The sequence below is a fragment of the Malus sylvestris genome, chromosome 8 (genome assembly GCF_916048215.2).
Source record: "Malus sylvestris chromosome 8, drMalSylv7.2, whole genome shotgun sequence".
NCBI classification, from domain to species: domain Eukaryota; kingdom Viridiplantae; phylum Streptophyta; class Magnoliopsida; order Rosales; family Rosaceae; genus Malus; species Malus sylvestris.
Window position 1 is genome coordinate 22,158,449 of NC_062267.1, and position 23,500 is coordinate 22,181,948.

Genomic DNA, 23,500 nt, shown 5'->3' on the forward strand with positions numbered 1-23,500 from the left:
CCATGTGATCCAGATCATATTGTCCCTTCATCTCACCCAATTTGTTCTATTAGGAAGTGCCATCTTTGCATATGAATTATGGGCATTGCTTCTCTTCTTAAACTTGAACACATTTTGATAAAAATCAATTGATCAATAGTTTGAACACATTTTGATAAAAATCAATTGATCAATAGTTTGATTCATTTATTAGAGAAATTCGTAGGTGTGGATTGATGAAATTAAGATTTCTATATAGAACCAATTGGCAATATAAGGAGTAGCCCAAGATCATATAAACACATAGCAAACATTGTTCCTCACCGATGTGGGATAACTCTCAACATGGATGACCAGATTACATAACCCTCTAATCACAGACGTACAAAACACTTCATAACACCTCCCACTTTTAATTTTAGTCCCACGCTATGGTGTCTGGTGGCTATGTACACAGGTCGACGTTGAAACTCATTTTCTCCCTTTGTGGCTCTCAACTACCACATCCATGTCAACACTATTACTAGGACTAGTCGACTCCCCGAAAGCATCCTATTCCTCCTCCTCAACTACTTTTCAACCCATATATGCATAAATTCCCCGTGTTTCCGCACCTATTTCTTTCCATGCAACATTACATCCACATGAAAATTGTGCAGCCAGCCCAATCCGACCCAGCCATCACCTTCTCCCATCTCAAACCGACCCAAATTGTACCACGCAATCTCACCCGTTCCTCAATTTAGTTCCACACACAGTCCCAAAATGCCATGCTTCAGCCTCACCCAGTCCAAAAACTCATGCCACCGGTCCACCTTCGCTCGAGCCGGCCTCCGGTCCGCAATCACCGACCTCAAAGACGGCGCCACCACCATGCACTGCTGGGTCCCGCAGTCCCCAAACCCTTCCAAACCCAACCTCCTCCTCATACACGGCCTCGGCCTCAACGCAATGTGGCAGTTCGTAGACCTTCTCCGCCATGTCACCCCTCACTACAACGTCTACGTGCCGGATCTCGTCTTCTTCGGCGATTCCTACACGACCCGGCCTGACCGGTCCGAGTCGTTCCAGGCGGAGTGTGTGATGCAGGCGATGGAGGCGCACTCGGTGCGGCGGCTGAGCCTGGTGGGACTGAGCTACGGCGGGTTTGTTGCGTACAGCTTGGCTGCCAGGTACAAGGAGGCAGTGGAGAGGGTTGTGATATGCTGCGCCGCCGTGTGCCTGGAGGAGAAGGACCTCCAGGAAGGTGCGTTTCGGATCTCGGATTTGGATGAGGCGGCGGAGATTTTGACGCCGCAGACGCCGCAGAAGCTGAGGGAGTTGGTTAGGTACACGTTTTTCAGGCCACCTCCAGTTGGGTTGTTGCCCTCTTGCTTGCTCATGGATTTCATTGAGGTAAAAAGCTTGCTAATATTTTGATCCCCGTTTAATTGTTTTGCAATAGTCCTTAAATTATTAGACTAATTGAATCCGACTGAGAGATTACCCATATAACAAAACAAGTTAACCACCAGGGATCAGGTTAGCAACGAATTCCAAGTTCATACCATAGTTATTAACCGAAGTCACCAACTGCTTTTTTATTTTATTTTAATATTACAAAACAAGTTTGTTTCACTTTTAATTGCATTCCAGTTCCCTTAACATGGAAAATCCTTCTTCTTAGATTGAGGTTAGTCCTCTGTGTGGCTCATAATTCCCTTAACATGGAAAGTATATTCATAACAAAAAGGGTGATTTATCTTTACTCTTTAAAATAATTAAAGACGATATTCAATTATCATCAATCTCATCATATGGATCAGGATCCTCTCCTGAGCAGATGGAGAGGATCCTCCTAACCAGGCTCATTGGGCCGTTCAATTTTTATCCAACGATTACAAACAAGGGACCTCTCTAAAAGTTATAATAATTATAGTCTTTGGATAAAAATTGAACGGCCCGATTGGCCTGGTCAGGAGGATCCTCTCCATCTGCTCAGGAGAGGATCCTGATCCATAAAATATGATCTATCTAAAATTATTCTAATAAAATAATTACAAATTAATAATATAATAAAATTTTAATAGCACATGAAAGCTTCAGTTACACCAAAAAATGTAAATACACACTTTTTAATCTTTCATGCATTTAATTTAGGAAAACTAATGAAAATGATTTAAAATTTTAATAAAATAATTACAAGTTAATAATATAATAAAATTTTAATAGCACATGAAAGTTTCAGTTACACCAAAAAAACGTAAATACACACTTTTTAATCTTTCATGCATTTAATTTAAAAAAACTAATGAAAATGGTTTGAAAGCTTTGAGTTTTAACAATAAGGATAAATGATAAAATAAATAGTACCACAATTGACTTTTTAATGTAAAAATATAATTTTTCATTAAAATGAACAGTATCTAGTGTTTTGCGTTAAAGTTTCCTTTAATTTTAATCGTTTCATTTGGCAGTATCTTTATTGTCCTTTTTTTGTCGAATATGTCCATTTTTCAGCAGTATCTTCTTGGCCTTTGACAAGCGTAAATATTACGTATACGCATACAAACACCCAAATTTGACTTCTCCTTTTTGTTGCTTTTTATTAATTTACGAAACGAGATTGGAAAGAACGTATCATCAAATCAACAGTTAGTTGACACGTGTAAATTTAGTTTTTTAAGTCATATCTTAAATTCTTGTCCCCGGAAGGATTAGTCGTAAAATCCCTCGTTTTATTGAATAATTGATCGTGTGTGTGACAATTGAGAAATCAAACAATCAGTCATAAGATTTGTCGGTCAACATTGTCCGGTACAATACAGTCTTCAAAGAAATAATAAATTAATTTCATGCAAGTGATTGTTGCAATTATTATATAACGTAAAAAAATTTCGGTGCGGAGTATAAAGTAATTTAATTTTTTAACGATTAAATTTTAATTTGTATGTTTTTAAATAAAGATTAACGATTAAAATATTTGAAATGAACAGGCAATGTTCACCGAATTTGTGCAAGAGAAGAAAGAGTTGATCTGGGCCGTCCCCCAAAACCGTAAACTTTCAGAACTCCCCAAGATTCCTCAGGTTCAATCTTCTTCTTCGTCTTTTCCAAAAGAAAATGCTTTGAGTCAGTCGCCCGCATTCACTATGTAACTTTCAACCGTTGATGCATATTGGACCAACTGTTGAAAATCTCCCTAAGTATGCGAGGGCAACTATCTCAAGCAAAATTCACAAAATTTAGAACAACGTTAGTAACAATAAATTTCGAATTTTGTTCGCTTCTCTCACAGCCAACCTTCATAATTTGGGGAGAACATGATCAAGTGTTTCCAGTTGAGTATGCTCACAAATTAAAAAGGTCAGTTTTTCTGATGCTTAGCTCAAAATATTTCACATCACAATTTCCTTACTTCAGGCTTTGTCATTAAGTTGATGGCATTTCGTCACTCCTACGGTATGGTTTTATCGTCAATTTAGTAATGGCCAGCACATTTCCACCCTTAGCTGGAACGTTAATCGGGTCGGGGTGTGTCAGTTAAAGTCTTTGACCAAATGCATTTGTTTAGTCACTCGGTCGCTCACTCTTCTGGGTTTTGAATTCTTTGGAAAAACACAGGCACGTCGGAGAAAACGCTCAGCTTGTAGTAATCAAGGATGCAGGGCATGCACTAAACGCAGAGAAGCCCAAGGAGTACCATAAGCACATCAAGTCCTTCTTAGTCGATTCGCTGCCCCGTTCCCCTCCGATAACTCCATCTGCTATACCAGTCACTCACTAATTAATCATCTGTAGAGAGATGCCGCTGCGTCAATGGGTGAGGCTCTGAAAGTTGATCCCCATAAGAATCAACTGCAGCGAGTTGCCCACGCGCACATTGTTGACATTGCCAACACCTGATTCGTTCAAGGCTCCAAGAACAAGCTTGTGTTGTACCGAAAACAAACATCGTACTAGCTAGTTTGGACATGTTGTACAACAAAAAGGGGATTCATTTGAAGGATCCTATTTAACGTAATTTTCATCGCATAAGGGGCACATAATCTGCGCGCCTACCCTGTAAGCAATAGGCGTGTCTTGTTCATAGACGAAAGCAAATTCTGATAGGAGAGCAAACATAAACATAAATGAGTTCAACAGTTTGGCATACAAATTCCAACAGGATCACAAATGCAGAGTGTGATTATGTTGATAGACAATACATACACAGATACAAGCCAATACTACTCACTTTCCCTCTGCTACAAACTTAGTAATCCGTTGAGTCACAAGCCTTATGTTGCTTCATTGTCGAAAGCCAGTCCCAAATAATTAGTCTCTCTGATCCCCATCTAACTCTGCAGATTCATTACTAACTAGGGATTAAAGGAAACAAGGTAATTTAACAAACAAAAGCAGAAAATCTACGTTCGAAAATAAACAGCACAAGGTGGGAATGACATTTTGCCAAGATGAAACTGCAGTTTTCTGTCATAATATTATCTGACTTACCTCTGGAAGGGGTTCTTCAATTTTAAGTTTCTCACCTGAGAATTCAATAAAAAAACAGTAATCACCAATTAAGTGCATAAACTCTTGATTAATTTCCATTACCTACACATGCAACAACAACAAAAAGAAAGCGAATAAGTTGGAGAACATAATCAGATGGAAAGTATTTCTTGAAGAAAGCAGACGTATTCGCTTTCTTTTTGTTTATGTAAAAGCAACACAGAATGGTCTAAGAATTTAAATTTCACCACAAGGAAAAGAATTTAGACAAACTAAACTTTGTGATAACGAAAGAATACGCGCTAACACAAGAATGAGAAAAGAACATAATGAATTTAAGAAGATTTTACCCTGTAACACGATATTGAAACTGATGGGTGGCCATCACTTTGTGTTAAAGTGTTATTCCTTAATTTTAGGGTTTATGTCTTCTAGGAGATTTCTTGTGAGTTGTATTTAGGGCTAGCCTTTTATTCCTTAATTTTAGGGTTTATGTCTTCTAGGAGATTTCTTGTGAGTTGTATCTAGGGCTAACCTTTTTCTCTCTAGCTACTACTTTGTAGCTATTTGCATTTGTTTATTGGGTAGGTTTTTCCTTCCTTGCTTCGTCTCCTTTTTATGAGACCTCTCCCTTGTAATTCTTTTTCATGAATACATACACATTTTGTTGAACTTAAATCTCAACATGGTATCAGAGCAGGAACCATAGAGTCCTGCCTCTGTTGTTCAATCCATTCCATTCAAAAAAATTTCATTCTTTCTTGGTGTCTTTTGCTCTTCGTTCACTGTCATGGCAGAAGACCAAAATTTAAGCCGAGAGGCAACAAGCTCATCAAACACTTTATCTTCCAGTGTGAATCATGGTGAAATCAATCCAAATTTGTGCCTGTGCTCAGTGTTATTAAACGAGTTTATTTACCTACCATGGTCTCGCGCCATCTCTCTTGCCTTAGGTGGAAGATCGAAGTTAGGGTATGCCAATGGAAGGATTAAAGCACCTGAACCATCCTCTACATCGTATGGTGCATGGCATGCAAACGATCAGCTTGTTATGTCCTGGATACTTAACTCTATGGAACCTAAGTTGTCTGAACTCTTCAGTTACTCAGAATCCTCTCATATTTTGTGGGAATCTATCAAAGAGATGTATGGCAGCCAAAACAATGCTGCTCGTATATTTCAACTCAAGAAGGATCTCACTGGGCTAAGGCAAGGTGATCAATCCTTCGTGCAACACCTTGGGAGCATGAAGTCCATGTGGAATGAACTTGACATGTATCATTCAGATACAACAGATTCTGCTGCACTCTTCAAAAGAGCCGATGAAGACAAAGTGTTTCAACTTCTGGCAAGTCTTGAAGCATAATATGAAGATCTTCGAAGTCACTTGCTGATGACTGCAGATCTGCCCTCGTTTAATAGTGTTTGTCAAGCTGTCCAAAGGGAGGAAACTCAAAGAAAAGTCATGCACATTGAACCCAAGTCCAACTTTGAGGCAAGGGTTTTCACCAGCAATCATAAACACATTGGTGAAAAAAAATTTACTGGAAAGAAGGCAGATTGGAAATGTACCTACTGTAACATGAAAGGGCACATAAGGGAAAAATGCTGGATCCTACATCCAGAGTTAAAGCTAAAGCTTGATAAGGAAGGAAGAATGATCAAAGAAGGCAAGGGAATTTTTCCAAAGGCTCTCCATTCAACTAGCTCGTTGACTGGTGGTTTACCAAACTTCACTGCAAATCCCATAGATTTGATAAATGAATTTGCAAGCTTTCTTTAAAGGAGAGGAGGCACCACTGAAGACGAGGAAGTGATCTCTAAGAATCCTACTGCCATGCTTGGAAAATTTGCAGGCTTCTTGAATGAGACCACAACGCAAGACAATGTTTCAGGTATTATCTCTGCCCTCTCCACTACTCTCAATGAAATTACGCATGATTGTTGGATCATAGACTCAAGTGCCACAGATCATATAACAAATAAGTCCTCTTGCTTAGATAAGTTTCAAAATATGACTGAGTCTTCACTTGTGTCTGTAGCAAATGGGAAAAGAGAACCTATTATGGGAAAAGGTAAACTTAAACTGTTAAGTGATGAGATTGAGTTAACAGCTTTGTATGTGCCTTCATTTCCCTTCCAGCTTTTATCCATAGGAAAACTCACAAACACACTAAATTGCCTTGCCATATTCTCCCCTCACAATGTTGTATTTTAGGATCGAGTCACCCAGAAGAAGATTGGTGAAGGGTTTCTATTGAATGGACTCTACTATCTTTCAAAGAAGCTCAAGCCTGTTAAGCATACTTTTGCCAACCTAAGTCTTCCTCAAGAGTACCAACTTTGGCACTTCGATTGGCCCATCTCTCAGAACCTGTGATGAACAAACTATTTCCAAAATTTTGTAAAGCCACACATGAATGTGAAGTCTGTCAAATGTCAAAAGCTACTAGGCTTCCTTTTGTTTCTTCCAAGTCTAGAACTAGTAAACTGTTTGAGGTTGTTCATTCAGATATTTGGGATCCTTCCCGTGTATAATCATTTGATGGATATAAATATTATACCACCTTTATTAATGACTATTCTCGTTGCATTTGGATTTACCTCTTGAAATTCAAAAGTGAATTCTTTGATGCTTTCAAAGACTTTCATCAATCTTAAACCAATTCTCCTCTAAGTTAAACATTTTACAGTCGGATAATGGCAATGAGTATACATCTAACAATATGTCTAATTATTTGAGCAATCATGGGATTTTACATCAAACCAGCTGTGTTGGTACACCACAACAGAATGGTGTAGCCGAGAGAAAAAACCGTGACTTATTAGAGAAATCCAGATCTCTTATGCTTCAAATGCATGTTCCTAGAAGGTTTTGGTCTCAGGCTCTCCTCACTGCAGCCTACATCATCAACAGGTTACCTATCCGTGTATTGAATTCAAAATCACCTGTTGAAGTAATGAAGGGAAGAACTATTGACATCTCACACCTGAGAACTTTTGGATGCACATGTTATGTCCATATTCAAGCTGCACATCGAGACAAGCTCGATCCCAGAGCTGTCAAGAGTGCCTTCATGGGATACTCAAGCACTAAAAAAGGATACAAATATTACAATCCTCTTAATGGAAAGATTGGTGTCTCAAGGGATGTTCGATTTGATGAGAATGCTCCATTCTTTCACAAAAATAGCATTGAAAAACCTCAAGGGGAGAACTTACTGGACATTTTCCCTTTGCCCATTCCAACAAATCTACATGAATTTAATGTTTATCTCGACCACCACTTAGAACAACATGATGATGAGGAAACATCTCCTGATCAAGGAAGCTCATGCACTACTCCTCAACCTGTCTTGGCACCACGAAGAAACCCTACTCGTGATAGGCATCTTCCTCTAAGGCTGCAAGAGTATGTTACGTACACGGCAAGACATCCCATCTCCAAAGCCTTAACTTATCAAAAATTGTCACCATCCCATACAGCCTTTCTACATCAGCTGTCCACTAATGATGAACCAAGAAATTTTAATGAAGCTGCTCACATTCCAGTATGGCAGAAAGCTATGAAAGAAGAGCTTCAAGCACTAAACAACAGCCAAACATGGAGTGTGGTTGATCTTCCAAAAGGAAAAAAGGCAGTAGGAAGTAGGTAGATATACAAGACCAAGTTTCATTCAAATGGCAATATTGAAAGACATAAGGCTTGTTTAGTAGCCTGTGGCTTTACTCAAACTTATGGCATTAACTACAAAGAGACATTTGCTCTCGTAGCCAAAATGAGTACTGTACGAGTGTTGTTATTTGTGGCAGTCAATCTCGATTGGTCCCTATTTCAAATGGATGTGAAGAATGCATTTCTTCATAGTGACCTCGAAGAGGAGGTGTACATGAAGCTTCCTCCCGGACATCCACAAGAGCATGAAACTAACAAAGTTTGCAAGCTCCATAAGGCCATATATGGACTGAAGCAATATCCCCGAGCCTGGTACTCGAAGTTAAGTTCAGTCCTTGAAGCTGCAGGATTTACAAGGAGCCATGCCGATTCCTCGTTATTTGTTCGCACTGGTATAAGTGGCAAACTAGTTGTTCTTATATATGTTGATGATCTTATTATAACAGGTGATAACATAGAAGAAATCAATGCCCTCAAATCCTCTCTTCATCAACAATTTGCCATTAAGGATTTGGGAATCTTAAAGTACTTTCTTGGCATTGAAATGGCTACTTCCTCCAAGGGTTTGTTCTTAAATCAAAGGAGGTATGTTCTTGATCTATTGGATGAAGCTGGCATGTTGAATTGCAAGCCCGCTTCTACTCCTCTGGTGAGTAGACTTCAAGTAGATGCACCCAGTTAACCACTACCAAACCCTAGGGTTTATCAACGCGTGGTAGGAAAACTAATCTACCTCACTATCACCAGACCTGATATTGCTTATTCTGTAAGTTTTTTCAATCAATTTATGCACTCTCTCTCGATGATTCACTGGGAGAGTGTCAAAAGGATACTCAGATACTTGAAGGGATCCATTGGCAGAGGTTTACTCATGCAAAAACATGGTTCAAATCATATCATGGCATACACTAATGCTGATTGGGCGAGTAATGCCCTCGATCGGAAGTCTACCACTAGTTTATGTACTTTTGTTGATGGCAATCTTGTGACATGGAAGAGTAAAAAACAAACCGTGGTTGCAAGATCAAGTGCTGAGGCTGAATATAGAGCCATGGCAGCCACGGCTTGTGAATTAATTTGGTTAAAAAGTCTCCTAACGGATCTTGGTTGTGTTAACAAGGAACCTATGTCCTTATTTTGTGACAACCAAGCTGCCATGCATATAGCTTCAAATCCGGTATTCCACGAAAGAACAAAGCACATTGAAGTTCATTGCCATTACATCCGGGCACAAGTCCAATCCAAAGTCATCAACACCGTGTACACTTGAAGTTATGATCAACTTGCTGACTTGTTTACAAAAGCTCTCGGCTCTACTCATTTCCAAAGATTGCTGAGCAAGCTTGGATCAATCAACCCCCTTGATCCAGCTTGAGGGGGAGTATTGAAACTGATGGGTGGCCATCACTTTGTGTTAAAGTGTTATTCCTTAATTTTAGGGTTTATGTCTTCTAGGAGATTTCTTGTGAGTTGTATCTAGGGCTAGCCTTTTTCTCTCTAGCTACTACTTTGTAGCTGTTTGCATTTGTTTATTGGGTAGGTTTTTCCTTCCTTGCTTCGTCTCCTTTTTATGAGATCTCTCCCTTGTAATTCTTTTTCATGAATACATACACACTTTGTTGAACTTAAATCTCAACACACGAGGACTCCAATTAAGACGGATTATCAGGACTTGTAGAAATCATACTAAGACATGGCTTGAAGATAATATAGAAAGTTGACACAAGATTCAAACAATGCAGAAAGAAACCGACTCGTAAAATTACCTCCCTCTGGCAGATCTGAGGTCCACAATGTGAGATTATCTTTGAGAAGCTGCATAATGAGGGTGCTGTCCTTGCTAGATTCTTGGTCGATGCTGTCAAGTTCGGCAAAAGTCTCATCAAATGCCTTCTTAGCTAGATGACACGCCCTGCACGGTGCAATGTTGCAAATGGAACATAAAAGTGGTGACTCGATGTTGTAAAAGTAAACACTGTGTAAAAATAATTGGAAGGAGGCATGCAAGTGGGGCAGAAAGAGGAAGATTAGGGAAACCTCTCCGGGGAGTTGAGAATTTCATAGTAAAAAACAGAGAAGTTTAGAGCCAGGCCGAGCCTGATTGGATGTGTTGGGGGCAACTCAGAGGCAGCAGTATCAACCGCAGTCTGCAGCACAAATGTAAATTGCGTTATGATCTAGTTATTGGTACGTGAATATAACATGACAATGAAAAGAAATTGTAAACATGATAGGGGAAGAAGACGTCCAGCAAGGAAGCGGAATCAAAGCATACCAAATAGGCTTTAAGCGAGTGATCAGCAGCTTCTTTGCGATCATCACCAGATTTAAATTCAGCTAGATATCGATAATAATCTCCTTTCCTGTCACACAACAACAAGGGTCACAAGTCAAATCTCTCTCTCTCTCTCACCCACACATGCCGTATTGTTGCCAAAGAAAACCGCAACATTACTTTGCATTGTGATAGTCTGTCAAAAGGAATAGGCAATGAAGCGAAGATCCTCCGAACATAATGCACACGAAAAGTAACCAAAGGTAAGAAATTCATAACGAAATAGTTGCTCTCACATCTTCTGGTAAAAAACAGTAGATTCCCCAGTGGACGAAGAGGGGAGAAGGTGATAATCAACAACTGTTAGTATGTCATGGCAAATTTTCGCAAGCTCGTCTTCAACCCTCTGCCTGTACTCCTTTATCCTCTTCACATTTTGTTCACCACCCTTGGCCTCTTCCTTTTGTTCAATGGAAGACAGTATCCGCCATGACGCCCTTCTTGCCCCGATCACACTCTTATACCCAACTGACAACAAATTTCGCTCCTCCACGCTCAATTCCACATCCAACTTGGCAACTTTCTTCATTTCTTCAATCATCTCTGAAACAAGAAAAATGAAATATAATTAATTTGTATTATGCAAGTGTAGTACTGACCCAAAAACAGAAAATTATTTGCGCCACTGCCACCGCAGATGACCAAAACTCAAATCAGCAACTTTCCGGAAAATTTGTTGCAAAAATGATAAGACCAATACCTTATTTCCATTAAATTTCAGATGATATTACACATGCCACACACAAACCAAATAAATGGTACTGAATTGAGTCTCAGAATGAACAGGTGATCGAGGACGGGGTATGACATGTATCGCAATCAAAGAATGTTTAACATAGCCAGTTTTGCTTGTAAACAACTGGAAATTTAATTTCTGCTTACGAACACCTATTGTATATGTAATCACTCTTCCATTTCCTCTCTTTTCCGGATCAAAAAACCAAACCAGGCAAAGCTATCAAGGATCAAGCCGGAAACTTGAGATAATCATTGTTATAGGATCAAACACGCGCAGTAATTAACTTGGTCTAGTTATGATGCAAACTTAGATGCTCCTTGTGTAAAACTCATAACTTGGTCTGGTATTCCAAAAGCCATGAGAATATAACAAACACTTCACGCCACCACAAATCACAAAAGTAAGAAGGGTCCATGCAAGAAGAACATACCGTCGTATCTTTCGGCTTGCTCGGCAAGTTTCGCCTGGTAAGCATGCTTCTCTCTCTCTATCTCCATAGCCTTTCTCTCTGAAACTCTGGTTTTGGCAACTAATAAAAATTCTGCAACTAAATAATATGCTCTAGCTCTACTTATATATATCTCGTCACAACCCTCCGTCTATCTCTTTCATCACATGACGATTCAAATAGTTCAACCGAGAGACCGTTGGATATGGTTAGTGGACAGGTACTAGGATCAATGGTCTGAAATGGTTGTGGATTTTCCTCAGAGGGCGAGATAAGGGCCGGTGATGGAATTAGATTCGAACGTGGATCACATGGAGCAACGTGGTTGGGTGCGTTAGTGAACGGGGCGACCACTGATGGGTGTTTGATGTTGGAAAGGATGAGAGTGGTGAGTGGTGCACTGCAAGTGGGCTCCATTTTGTATATATGCTTACATGTTATGTCAACTCCTTTTCATTACGGTTTTCACCAAGAGAGATCTTTACGCAAGGGTGCCTACCAAGAAATGACTTATCTTGGTAAGAGTAAAATTTGTATTGAATCATTGCAATGCTAGCCACAAATTCAATTTTTGCTGTAATTTTTCGTCCTCCAATTCGCTTTCTTGTTCATCTTCCTCAATTTCTTCATCCCCTATTTCCCCCTCAATGTCTTCCTCCTCCAACAAGTCTTCCTAAATTATTTCATTACCCCCATTCATATTTGAGACATTATATGTATAGAATCACCTAAGAAAAATACATGAATATAAATAGGGATACTTTAGATGCGGTACCTAATATTCAACATTATTTGACTAAAACCTTAATGATATTCAAAGTTTGATCAAAGTCCCTTGACTTTGTACACCTCATTATATTACAATTAATATTTATATTTTTATAGTTTTGACATTAATTGTTTGATATTTTATGAGATTTATAACCTTATAAATTTAAAATCCCTCATTATAATACTATTAGAAACGGTTACAATACAAAAAATTCAAACATTTTGATTGAATAAATGGATAAAAACTATGTAAAAATAAGAAATAATGAATGGCAAAAGAATGCATCCATAGTGTTAAAAAAAATTGGTACATTTTACAAAAAATTGGTACATTTCACATATAACAAAGTGGTACATTAATAAAGAAGAATGGGTACTTTATAAATAAATTAGGGCAAAACTCAAGTTTAGCTCATTTTTCTAACAAGCCTAATATTGTTATAACTCGGCTAGTTTCATTTACCAACCGAGTTAGAACAAACGAAAGACGAACTAAATACGAGTCGAACTCAATTCATTCCATCTGATTCTATCTGGAAGTACCTAATCTTGTTATTTGAATAGTTGATTGAAATAAGAAAAACTATCTGATAATTATTGAAAAATTATACAAGTCTTTAAGGGCCTACTTGGTATCCTATTTGAAAATTTTAATCATTTCTTAAAACATTTTTTAAGAACATTTCTTGAAAATAATTTTTTTAAGACTCAAAAACTTGATTGGTTTGTGATTTAAAAATTTTAAATCTTACGACTTAAACTAGACAAAGAAATCTTAAAAGAGGGGGTTGCATGAGAGGGAGAAAGATGAGAGAAGATGAAAGAAAGTAAGAAATGATTGAAGGAAAGATAAAGAAGAGAGATGATTGAAGGAAAGATAAAGAAGAGAGATGATCGAACGAGATAGAGAGGAAGATGAGTGAGAGAAAGAACCAAAAGAATAAAGAGAGCGAATTAGAGGAGAGACGAAAAAAGTAAACGAAAAAAAAGAGGAGAGAGAAAGAATAAAAGATTAAAAATTATGAGTACAAATGAATTTTAAAAAAAATATAGGTGCTAAAAGAAATTAATACATGGGTACAAAATAAAACTAAAAAGAAAATACTACAAATTTAAAAAAAAAATGTTGCAAATTAAAAGTGGGTACAAACTCAAAATATAAATATATGATACAAAGTTTAGGCATAAAATATAAATATACCATATGTAATTTTTCTATTATGGATTAAATATACAATGTCACGTGACGGTATACACATGGATACAAACACAAATAAAACTTTAAAAAATATGGGCACAAAAAGAAACTAATATACGGGTACAAATTAAAAATGAAAAGAAAATTGATACAAATTAAAAATAGGTACAAACTAAAAATAAAAATATATGATAAAAAATTTAGCCATAAATATAAATATACAAATTTTAACATTTTTAACATTAAAGGAATATATTTAAAAATAAAAATATTTTATTATTCAAATAATTAATGATGTTATTAATACCCAAGGACCTTGATGAAAAATTGAAAATGAATAGGATTTTAATCAATGGAGTAGCAAAAAGAAGGATGTGAACCTAATTTCTCCATATAAATATTAAAAGGTTAACAATCTGCATATCTTAAGGTATTTCTCTTCACTTGAGAGTGAGAGGTTTTTGGTTCGATTCTCGTCAAAGGCGAATTTGAACCACATTAATGCTAGTCCATTGTGAGGTTTAGCCCACTCTCCCACCCTATTAGTGTAAATAATATCGTTTATAAAAAAATATATATTTGAATATAAATCCATAAAATAAAAGTTTGTAACTTGAAATTGAATATAGCATATGAAAATAGAATATTTATGAGAGATGAAATGAAATCAAGGTTTTAAAAGACGCTAGCCGCTAGTTGGGCGGCGGGACTTAGGCAGGCGGCTAGGCGAACTTAGGCGGGCGGTTAGGTGGACTAGGTGGATTTAAGTAAATTTATTATATTTTGTGTAAATAAATGTCTGTTTATACTTAAAATATATATAAACTACAAAATATAATGACATATATATTATAAAGTAATGGAACATAATGAAAATATGGGGAACAAACATATAATATGTGTTCATTTAAGTATTCAACAAGTCTCTTACAATTTATTGAAAAAAAATAATATGCAAAATTAAATTTATCTATTTTCTGTCTATGTGATTTGCAACTTAGGCGGGTCTGGACGGGCTAGACGGATGCCTAGGCGGTTTAGGTGGGCGCCTTAGCATGTTTAGGCTGCCTAACGCTTAGGCACAGTTTAGACGGAGATTTTTAGAACAATGAATGAAATCATTGAAGCTGAAAAAAAAACCCCGGCCCTCCAACCCAGGCCCAACACAACCCGCTAAAAGGAACATTTCACATTCCAAACCTTAGTGGCTCATCGGTGAGAAAGCAGATTTCCCGCCACAAAATCGCTCAAGAAAAAGGGGATTAGGGTTTCAGATTGAAGGTAAAATCCCCAAATTCCCTCCATCATGTCACAACCAGTTGTAGATCTCTCTCAATTCGACATCTCCAAAGAGGTAAGAACGCACTCGCACACTTTCAATTCCAGTCTTCGTCTCGGATTCCCCAAATTTCAGAAGAAGAAAAAATCTCCGATTTTTCGTTTTGGGTATTTATTTTTCTCAGGAAAAGGACAAGCTTGTAGCGGAAGTAATCCGATACGTGCTGTTCAAGACGCACCACAGCTCGGGGTGTCCGATAAAGAGGGAAGAGCTCACCCAGCTGCTCACCAAGAACTACCGCCAGCGCAATCTTCCTACTTTCATCATCAACGAGGCCGTACAGAAGTTGTCCTCCATTTTCGGGTACGAAATGCGGGAGCTTCAGAGGTCTCGTCCTTCTTCCGCTAATCAGGGACGCATTTCGCAACAGAGTAAGATTCTTTACCTTCGAAATTTCGATGGTTATGTTTCTAATTAAGCTCAAGGTTCAAAATTTTATTTGAATTGTAATTCTGTTGTGATTTGTTCTGGTCCGAGTATGGTAGGATCCATATGAGCCAGTATTGGCCAAACCATATATCATGGAAATTGAGGTTTCCTAAATTGCAGGAAATGTGGGTTTCTCGATTGTAGGTTATATGTTCCCTTTTGATACAAGTTCAATTGTCATTTTACGCTGTACCCATCATTCCTTAGTAATTTCGAGGATTCCGGTTTTGACAGTAGTTTATGAACACATTATTCAGGTGCTGCGGAGGCAAAATCCTATATCATCACGAGTAAGCTACCTTCTGATGTGTATAAGAAGTATGTCTTGAACGACAATGATAGTACGGTTCCTCTCAATGGTTTCACTTTTGTCGTACTGAGTCTTGTACATATTTCCGGCGGTAAAATGACTGAAGGTATGGCTGCCTTTTGGTTTTATTTTATAGTTTTATGTTTACAAGCTAATCATTTGCGAAAGGAAAGATGCCAGGAGAGCTGGCAGAACAATGTAGTTGGGAAATTGCTTATATATAAGCCAAATTCTTTTTTTTTTTTTTGGTAAACTATAAGCCAAATTCTTTGATGAATGTACTATTATACATATTCGGTGATCTGCTTGCTTAATGGGCTCTTCCACATCTGGTATAATGAGATTGTGTAGCAAAGTGCATGGATCAGACATCACCACATATTGTCTTTAAAATGCTAAAAACCAATGTGGGCAATTATTTATTTTCTGTTACCTTGTGTTGTGTTGTGAGACAACCAACTTTTGCTGTCCTGGTGGAACTGCAGAGGATCTTTGGCGTAATTTGAGACGAATGGGATTGGACGAAAGCAATGAAAACCATCCAGTCCTAGGAAACATAAATCAAGCACTGGACACACTTGTCCAGCAAAGGTTTGGCTTTATTCGCTGTGAGATAAGGCTTTGTTGTTGTTGTTTGTATCTGTAGGTATCTATCTCAAGTATTGTTCTTCATTTTAGATATTTGCAGAAAGACAAAGTAAGTGGACCTGAAGGCAATACTTTGTTTTATGAGCTTGCGGAGAGAGCTTTAGATGCACCAATTAGTGAGAGCACAAAAGCACACATATCAGAGGTATGATTTAGAGATCAATTATTCATGATTAAGTATCTTGTGCAGCTAAAAGTAAGTTCTGTTTGGAGTGTATATTTATCTCCCCTCAACAGAGAAAAAGTATATTTGGAAACTTACTCATGTCAACTTGCATGGTTTTCAAATTGGTGAACATTTTTGTCGTCTATTTTGGGAATTCATAGAGTTGTTAGAGGTTCAATTTTTTGCGTCTCCACTCATTTAATTCAAAGTGTAAACTGTACACAGACACGAAAGTTGAAAGGTTGTGCAAGGTAGAGCTGTAGACAAAGTAACACAATGAACAGTGTAGAGAGTTCATGAAGATTGCAAAGAAACAAAACGTTAAGTTTGCATTTAAGGAAGGTTAAGAAAGTACACATTGGTTCTCTATCCTAGAATAAAGATTGGTCTTACCAGAGTTGACAGCGCAGAGAGTGACTGAGCCTGTCATATGGATGAGGAGGGGTCCTGTAGTTTAGAAGGGAGAGGAAGCTGAGGAGTCTAAGAATAGGAATAAATTATACAAGCAGTTCTATATAGAAAATGAGGAAATACTATGTTTTTGAGAATAAAGAACTAGAAGAAAATATAAGTGCCCGTTTGGTATCCTACCAAAAACTTTGATTGTTCCTAAAAATAATTTTCAAATAACATCACTAAAAACAGTTTTCTTTTAAATCTCAAAATTTCAAAAATCTGTTTGGTTGAGTTTTTAAAAATAATTTTTTTAGTTTGAATTCAAACTACCTTGAGCAGAAATTGGAGGAGAGAAAGACAGGGAGAGGGTGAGGAGGTGAGGGAGAGAGCAAAAAATTACGGTGAGAAAGTGAGGAGTGAGAAGAAAGAGAGGTGATGAGACAAAGGTTGAGGAGAGAGAGAGAGAAGACAGGGTGTGATATGGGGGGAGAGGAAAGAGAGGGTTAGGAGAGAAGAAAGAAAGGGTTAGGAGAGAGAGCAAAAAAAAAAGATGTTGAGGAGAAAGCAGAAAAAACTCTAAAAACTCACTTTTAGTGTTTTTAAGAAATAGCTTATGTTTTTAAGTTAGTTTTGAATTCAATTTTTAAAAAGAGTCCTACCAAACAAGAATTCAACGCCTAAAACTCAAAAAGTGTTTTTCAGTTAAAAAAGTTGAACTCAAATAGGATACCAAACAAGCCCTAAGGAACTGTAAGAGGTTGCAAGAATATGGTAGAAACTATGAGTGTCAAACTAGTAGGAGATTATAATTACTCCGAAAACCCTAGAGACAAGTATGCATTGCAGATGAAACATTCTCTAAATTCATCCATATACCAAAAGAAAGTAGTAAAAGTATAGAAGACGATAAAAGGTAAAAGATATTAAAGACCATTTGAAAGAACATTTTTCCGAGGGTGCTGCCACTTATTTGCAAATATTGCTCTGGGGAATTAGCTCGGGAGAAAGTCTTGTTCGGCGGTTTTGTTGCTTTGTTTCAGAAAAAAAAAAATTCATAGTTGTGTGATTTGTACTAAAAGCTCAGAGCTTTCCCTGTCTAAATCTAATTATTTATGTCCAGTGAAATTCATTTGCTTAGTTTCTGCAAACCTGAAGTCTTGATTATGCTATGCTATGTATTTGTATGCATCTATTCTTGCAGATTGTGAACAAAGAGGTTGTCTCCGTGGATGTCGACGACTAGCGGCGGGCTGCCAACTTGGATATGACTATCAAAGTTTTAGTTTGATGGTTCCATCTTGCCACCATATGACTTTTCTCTAGTTTTAAGGAAGCTTATAATGTCAATAGATGTATTCCATTTTTGGGTCTTGTATGAACTGACAAATGATAATGATATGTTTAGATTTCATTATGTTAAATCTTCATCTAGGATTTATATTGCGTTAGATTTGTTTTTTTCTGAAAGAAATGCCGCTGATGAAGTTTAGATACGGGGCAGTCGGCACTCCAAAAATCTCTTTATAAGCGAATGAATCACTGAAGCAATATGTTAGTTGTAAGAGAATGTTAACTAGTTTGGAAAGTGCTTCTAAATGACTAACTGCTTTTAGAGAAAATGTTTTTGGATTTCAAAAGCACTTGCAAGAAGCACTTCAAGTGTGTTTTAAGAATTAACTTGCATTTTTACTAAGGATTGGCTCCAAAAATATTTTCTTTGAAAGTGCTTTCAGTCACTTACAAGCATTTCCTAGATGAGCCTGTATCTCCGATTTATGCCTACCAGTTAACAAATTTGGGTTCTGCTTCTAGTAATTATGTAGACGAAAATATCTCATATTAGCACCCACCATTGACGCCATCGGCCTCCGCTCAAAGAATATAATACAAAAATATATGTATATACTAATTAGTGAGAACATTAAAGCACACATATTGACCATTTGAGATGTAAAAAATACTACATAGACACGTAATGGTAACAAATGATGTACCGTTTATTTAAACCGAGATGTCAAAGATAACATGGAAAAGAAGGCTAAGAGCATCTCAAAATGTCCAAATCAGCAATAACGGTAACAAAACACAACATTAATGTTTTCCATCCGAGAAGCCAAATCTAATGTGGCATGACATGGATTGACATCTTTCCCCCTTGCTGCCAAAGTTTAAAAGATGCCAAAGTGCCACGTAAGCCTTCAAATTTAAATTTTAGGTAAATTTCACATCTCCTTTGGAGATGGTCTAAGCGAATATGGACAAAGAGATATTTGAAGCTACCTTCAAATTTGATTTTTGCTATTTCCAATGACATTTCACTTGCCTTACCTTAAATGCTAGCATATTTAAGTATTATTTTGTTATTTTTAAATCAATAACAACCATGGTCTAAAATATCCATAATATCCCGATATTTCCATCGAAATTTTCGTGTTTTTGGACTACCGATATTTCCGATATCATCGATATTTTAGACCATGCTAAGTCACTCATGTATCTTACCATGAAATGTATAAAGTGTAAAATATTGTACTAATTCATTATATATATATGATTATGGTGTGTTTAAACTTCTTTCATTAATTACTATATATTTTCTACACTTACAATGTTTGTCAGCTCGCTATATAATCAACTTAAATCAGTTATATCTATCATGCAATGCATTTCCTTTTAATTTTTTGTAATAAACTAATAGATAATTGACTAAATAAATATCCTGCAAAGTTTCAATAAAAATTTCCAAGTTTTTCTTACAATTTCAGTGGTTTTTATTCAATTTTTATCGATATCGATAATATCCCGATATTTCCATCGAAATTTCTGTATTTTTAAACTACCGATATTTCCGATATCATTGATATTTTATATCTTGATAACAACCTAAATTTTATTATTTTTGTTTAAAAAAAAACATAAATGAAGCAATAAATTTTGTCATATCAGGTGGAAGGAAAACATTGACAATATGTCAAATTACCAAGTCAGCCACCAAATTTAAATTTGATGTTTTGAATTTAACATCTCTTTTGGAAATTCTCTTTTTATAGGTATCATTTTAGAAATCAATTAGGTATGGTTTTATAATTTGATCATGATTATTTTCGAAAATTTCCTCTGCCAACTTGAATGTTTTTTTAATTGTTGAACATTTTGTCCTCTTTGTGTCAATTCATAAAATTATTAAATATTCATGTTTCTCGGGTCTCCACTCAATATTGACTTTGTAAATAATAATTGAGTGACGACACAAATAAAGCTGACTTAAACAACCAAAAAGCTCTACGTCGAACTTCAACTCCTTTGAGTTGGCCGCGGTGTAATGGCCTCTGACACCCCACACCATTGCGGCAAGAGGGGGCTTGCCCATCAGCCTTGCTACTTTGCCAAGAATTCTAAAACCACGGAACCAACTGGTTTAACATACGGAGCAGGTTTCTTTAAAAAACAAAGAAAGTAAACTAGGTCTTTAAATTCATATGATAAATCCAAAAGATTATTGTAGTATCAATATCCATAAAACACAATGATAAAAGAGGTTCTAAGTGCTAACCTCGCCCTAAAAACAAAATCTAACTCCACTAGGTAAACATGCAAAAACGAAACGAAATAAAAGAACACCCTCACATCCTAAAGAAACTTAAAGAGTAACACTCTAGTCTTAAACATCTAAAGAACCAAGGAAGTCCTTTGTTTCCGAAAGCTCTCTGATTTCCACACAATTGTGCGTTGCTAGATGCTTGCGATTGTTGGCCGTTGCCGCATCTTCTTCAACTTTCGTTGGCATAAAATTGTAGTAAGAAGTGTTCTTCACCTTCATGTTGGCCTTTGCCTTCTCTACTTCAGCTTTGGTTGGCATAAAATTGTAGGGAATGTTGTTATTAGCCATGAGAGTTGAAGACTTCTTAATCTTTCTTTCGTTGTGGATGATCGAAGCTTTGATGGTTGAACATTAAGGTTGTGTTTCGGAATTTATAGTGATCTATGCATGCTATGTAACAGGAAATTTAGACTATCTTTATTTATTTATTTATTTTGCTATCTTGATAGATTTTCAAAGACATGTAAAGAGAAGTTTTTTGCATGGAGGTATTAAACTTTTCGTTACTTTTACTTTTTACTAATATCTAAAAATATAGAACCGGTGGATTGAAGAGGAAGACATAAGTACTGGCTTACTAATATATTTTGGTGATATGTATCTTATGACGTGGATTCTATACACAAATGGCATGAATATTCGCAGTGAATGGAGCAACCTATGGCTAGTTATTTGATATCATTTATGCCTACCAATTACCAAATTTGGGTATTGATTCTGGTAACCCTATATAGGATACGATTTTATGTTAGCAAGAGCTCACATGTCGATCAACTTTTGAATTGACCACCTTATACACATCACTCAAAGTTTTAATCATTCAGTTTGTTAAGGAAAGAACTTGGCTGCTGAAAAAATCAGCAGTAGTTCCTACTCGTCACCAATCGTAGATGAACACGTGTTCAATCTATGATTAAAAAATTAATTACTTGAACACGTGTCTATCTGTAATTGATGAGGAGCAGGAATTGCTGCTGATTTTTCAGCAGCCAAGTTTCGTTCGTTTGTTAATACTACGCTAACTATATTTGAGGGACAAAATCTATCTTGTAAATTTGCAATATTTAATACAATTTCCTATTTGAATAAATATTTGCTATGATCTGCAAATGAGAACCTAAAATATATATGATACAGATCATGAGATTATTTTCTGAAGAGAGTATAGACGAGAAGTTAACATCCTAGTTAGCATTCCAGCACTCCTATAAGATGAGAGTTAAACTTTATAGGGAGTTTGTAAAACAACATTTTAGGATACTGTTATTGGCACTTTAGAAGTTTGAAGTATAAAATTTCTATACAACAACCAAGCCTAATTCTACTAAGTGGGATTGGCTGTATGAATTCTTGAATACCATTGTGCTCAGTTTTGTGTCAAGTCTTCCATTAGCTTCATGTACTTCATACCTTTTCTTAAAGCCTCTTTCCACGTCTTCTTAGGTCTTCTTCTACCTTTTTTGTCTTGAGACTCTGTCTCATAATTGCATTTTTTTTAACCGGTCTTTGTTTGACATGTCCAAACCACCTTAATCGATTTTCTCTCATCTTATCTTCAATTGCGACCACTCCTACTTTACCTTGGATATCCTCATTCTTAATCATGTTCTTTCTCGTGTGCCCACACATCCAACAATGCATTCTCATCTCGCTGCACTCATATTTTGCACGTGTTGATACTTGACGACTCAACATTCCGTGTCGTAAAGCATTGATGGCTTATAAAAAAGTTCTTAAGCCTTAGTGACATACAACAGTTGCACAATACACTCAAATGCATTCTTCCACTACATCTATCCAACTTGTATTCTACAATGGGAACTTCATTCATTTCTCCGCTCTGTTACAAGATAGATCCAAGATAACAAACACGTTTGCTCTTTGGTACTTCAGAATCTCCAATCCTCACCCCTACCTCATTTGGACCCCCAACTTCCTACTAAACTTATCACTCCGTAGATTTTATTTTTGACCTACTTAGGCAATCATCTTGAATGCGTTTCTTTAACTCATCCATTACCAATGCGAAATGCTAAGAAGTTAAAGCTAAGTCTTGATCTAACCCTATGGTTATGAGAAAACTTTTAATTTGTCCTTCATGAGTTCTTACTGCATTCCTTACTCCATCATACATATCCTTTATTGCTTGGATATATGCTCTCGTATTTCTTTCTTCTCTAGAATCCTCCATAGAATTTCTCACGGGACCCTATCATACATTTTTTTTTCCCCAAATTTATAAAGACCATGTGCAAATCCTTTTGCATATCTATTTATCATCTATTGACCTCCGTAAAAGATAGATTGCCTCCATAGTCAAGCGCTCTAGCATGAACTTGAATTGATTGTTTGAGACCCGTATCTCTTGCCTTAGTCTATACTCAATTACTCTCTCCCAAAGCTTCATGGAACGACTTATTAATTTAGTACCCCAATAGTTCATGCAATTTTGTATGTCACTCTTACTCTTGTACATAGGCACCAAAGTGCTTGTTCGCCACTCATTTTGCATCTTCGTTTTTAACCTATGCCATGCTATACTCGTCTCTCCCAAGACCTTCCACACTCCAAACTTTCTATACTAAAAAATATATACATACCGACAAGTGCACAATAAGTTTTTTAGAGCAAATAATCGTATGTATATTTTAAACTAAGAAGTGAGATGTTAACTAACTCATACAATAAGTACGCCATAATAAGGTAAGATCAAACTCGTCATCCACAAACATAAACCTAATACTTCACAATTGAAGAATATTACTAGACAATAATAATGGTGGCATGTAACGAGGCGAGAGGTAGCCGTGCTAAAAAGAACAAAGGAGTCACCATAAAGCCTCCATAGATTAAGTGTATAACGTCAGAATAAATTGTGGCAGAAGGAAATGATGAATGCAACTGTGCTCTTGCTAATAATGGAGTCTGGATTCACAAACTGCATGTGCTTTCTGAGTGCTGCCAATCATTATTTTTAGCCTTTACCTAC

The 23,500-nt window shown here is 36.8% G+C and overlaps 3 protein-coding genes and 1 long non-coding RNA gene across 4 annotated transcripts; 3 read left to right on the forward strand and 1 right to left on the reverse strand.

Annotated features, from left to right (window-relative positions):
- Positions 1–549: 549 nt before the first annotated feature.
- LOC126632982 (uncharacterized) lies at positions 550–3,996 on the forward strand. The gene is made up of 4 exons (XM_050303527.1): positions 550–1,374; positions 2,955–3,047; positions 3,257–3,324; positions 3,583–3,996. The coding sequence occupies exons 1-4, from the start codon at positions 745–747 to the stop codon at positions 3,743–3,745; spliced, it is 954 nt and encodes a 317-aa protein (XP_050159484.1). The 5' UTR covers positions 550–744; the 3' UTR covers positions 3,746–3,996.
- A 66-nt stretch (positions 3,997–4,062) lies between these two features.
- LOC126632984 (14-3-3 protein 7-like) lies at positions 4,063–11,964 on the reverse strand. Its single transcript, XM_050303529.1, has 7 exons — positions 11,636–11,964; positions 10,703–11,009; positions 10,407–10,494; positions 10,169–10,278; positions 9,898–10,043; positions 4,456–4,490; positions 4,063–4,301 (listed from the first exon to the last, which is right to left on the reverse strand). Exons 1-7 carry the CDS (start codon positions 11,700–11,702, stop codon positions 4,296–4,298), a joined length of 759 nt encoding a protein of 252 aa, XP_050159486.1. The 5' UTR covers positions 11,703–11,964; the 3' UTR covers positions 4,063–4,295.
- Positions 10,488–11,701, forward strand: LOC126632988 (uncharacterized). Its single transcript, XR_007626922.1, has 2 exons — positions 10,488–10,669; positions 11,416–11,701. It is a non-coding gene; the product is annotated as an uncharacterized LOC126632988 (long non-coding RNA).
- Positions 11,965–14,658: 2,694 nt separating the features above from the next.
- Positions 14,659–18,331, forward strand: LOC126632986 (uncharacterized). The gene is made up of 6 exons (XM_050303530.1): positions 14,659–14,976; positions 15,086–15,332; positions 15,648–15,806; positions 16,186–16,291; positions 16,379–16,493; positions 18,112–18,331. Exons 1-6 carry the CDS (start codon positions 14,929–14,931, stop codon positions 18,151–18,153), a joined length of 717 nt encoding a protein of 238 aa, XP_050159487.1. The 5' UTR covers positions 14,659–14,928; the 3' UTR covers positions 18,154–18,331.
- The last annotated feature ends 5,169 nt before the right edge of the window (positions 18,332–23,500 follow it).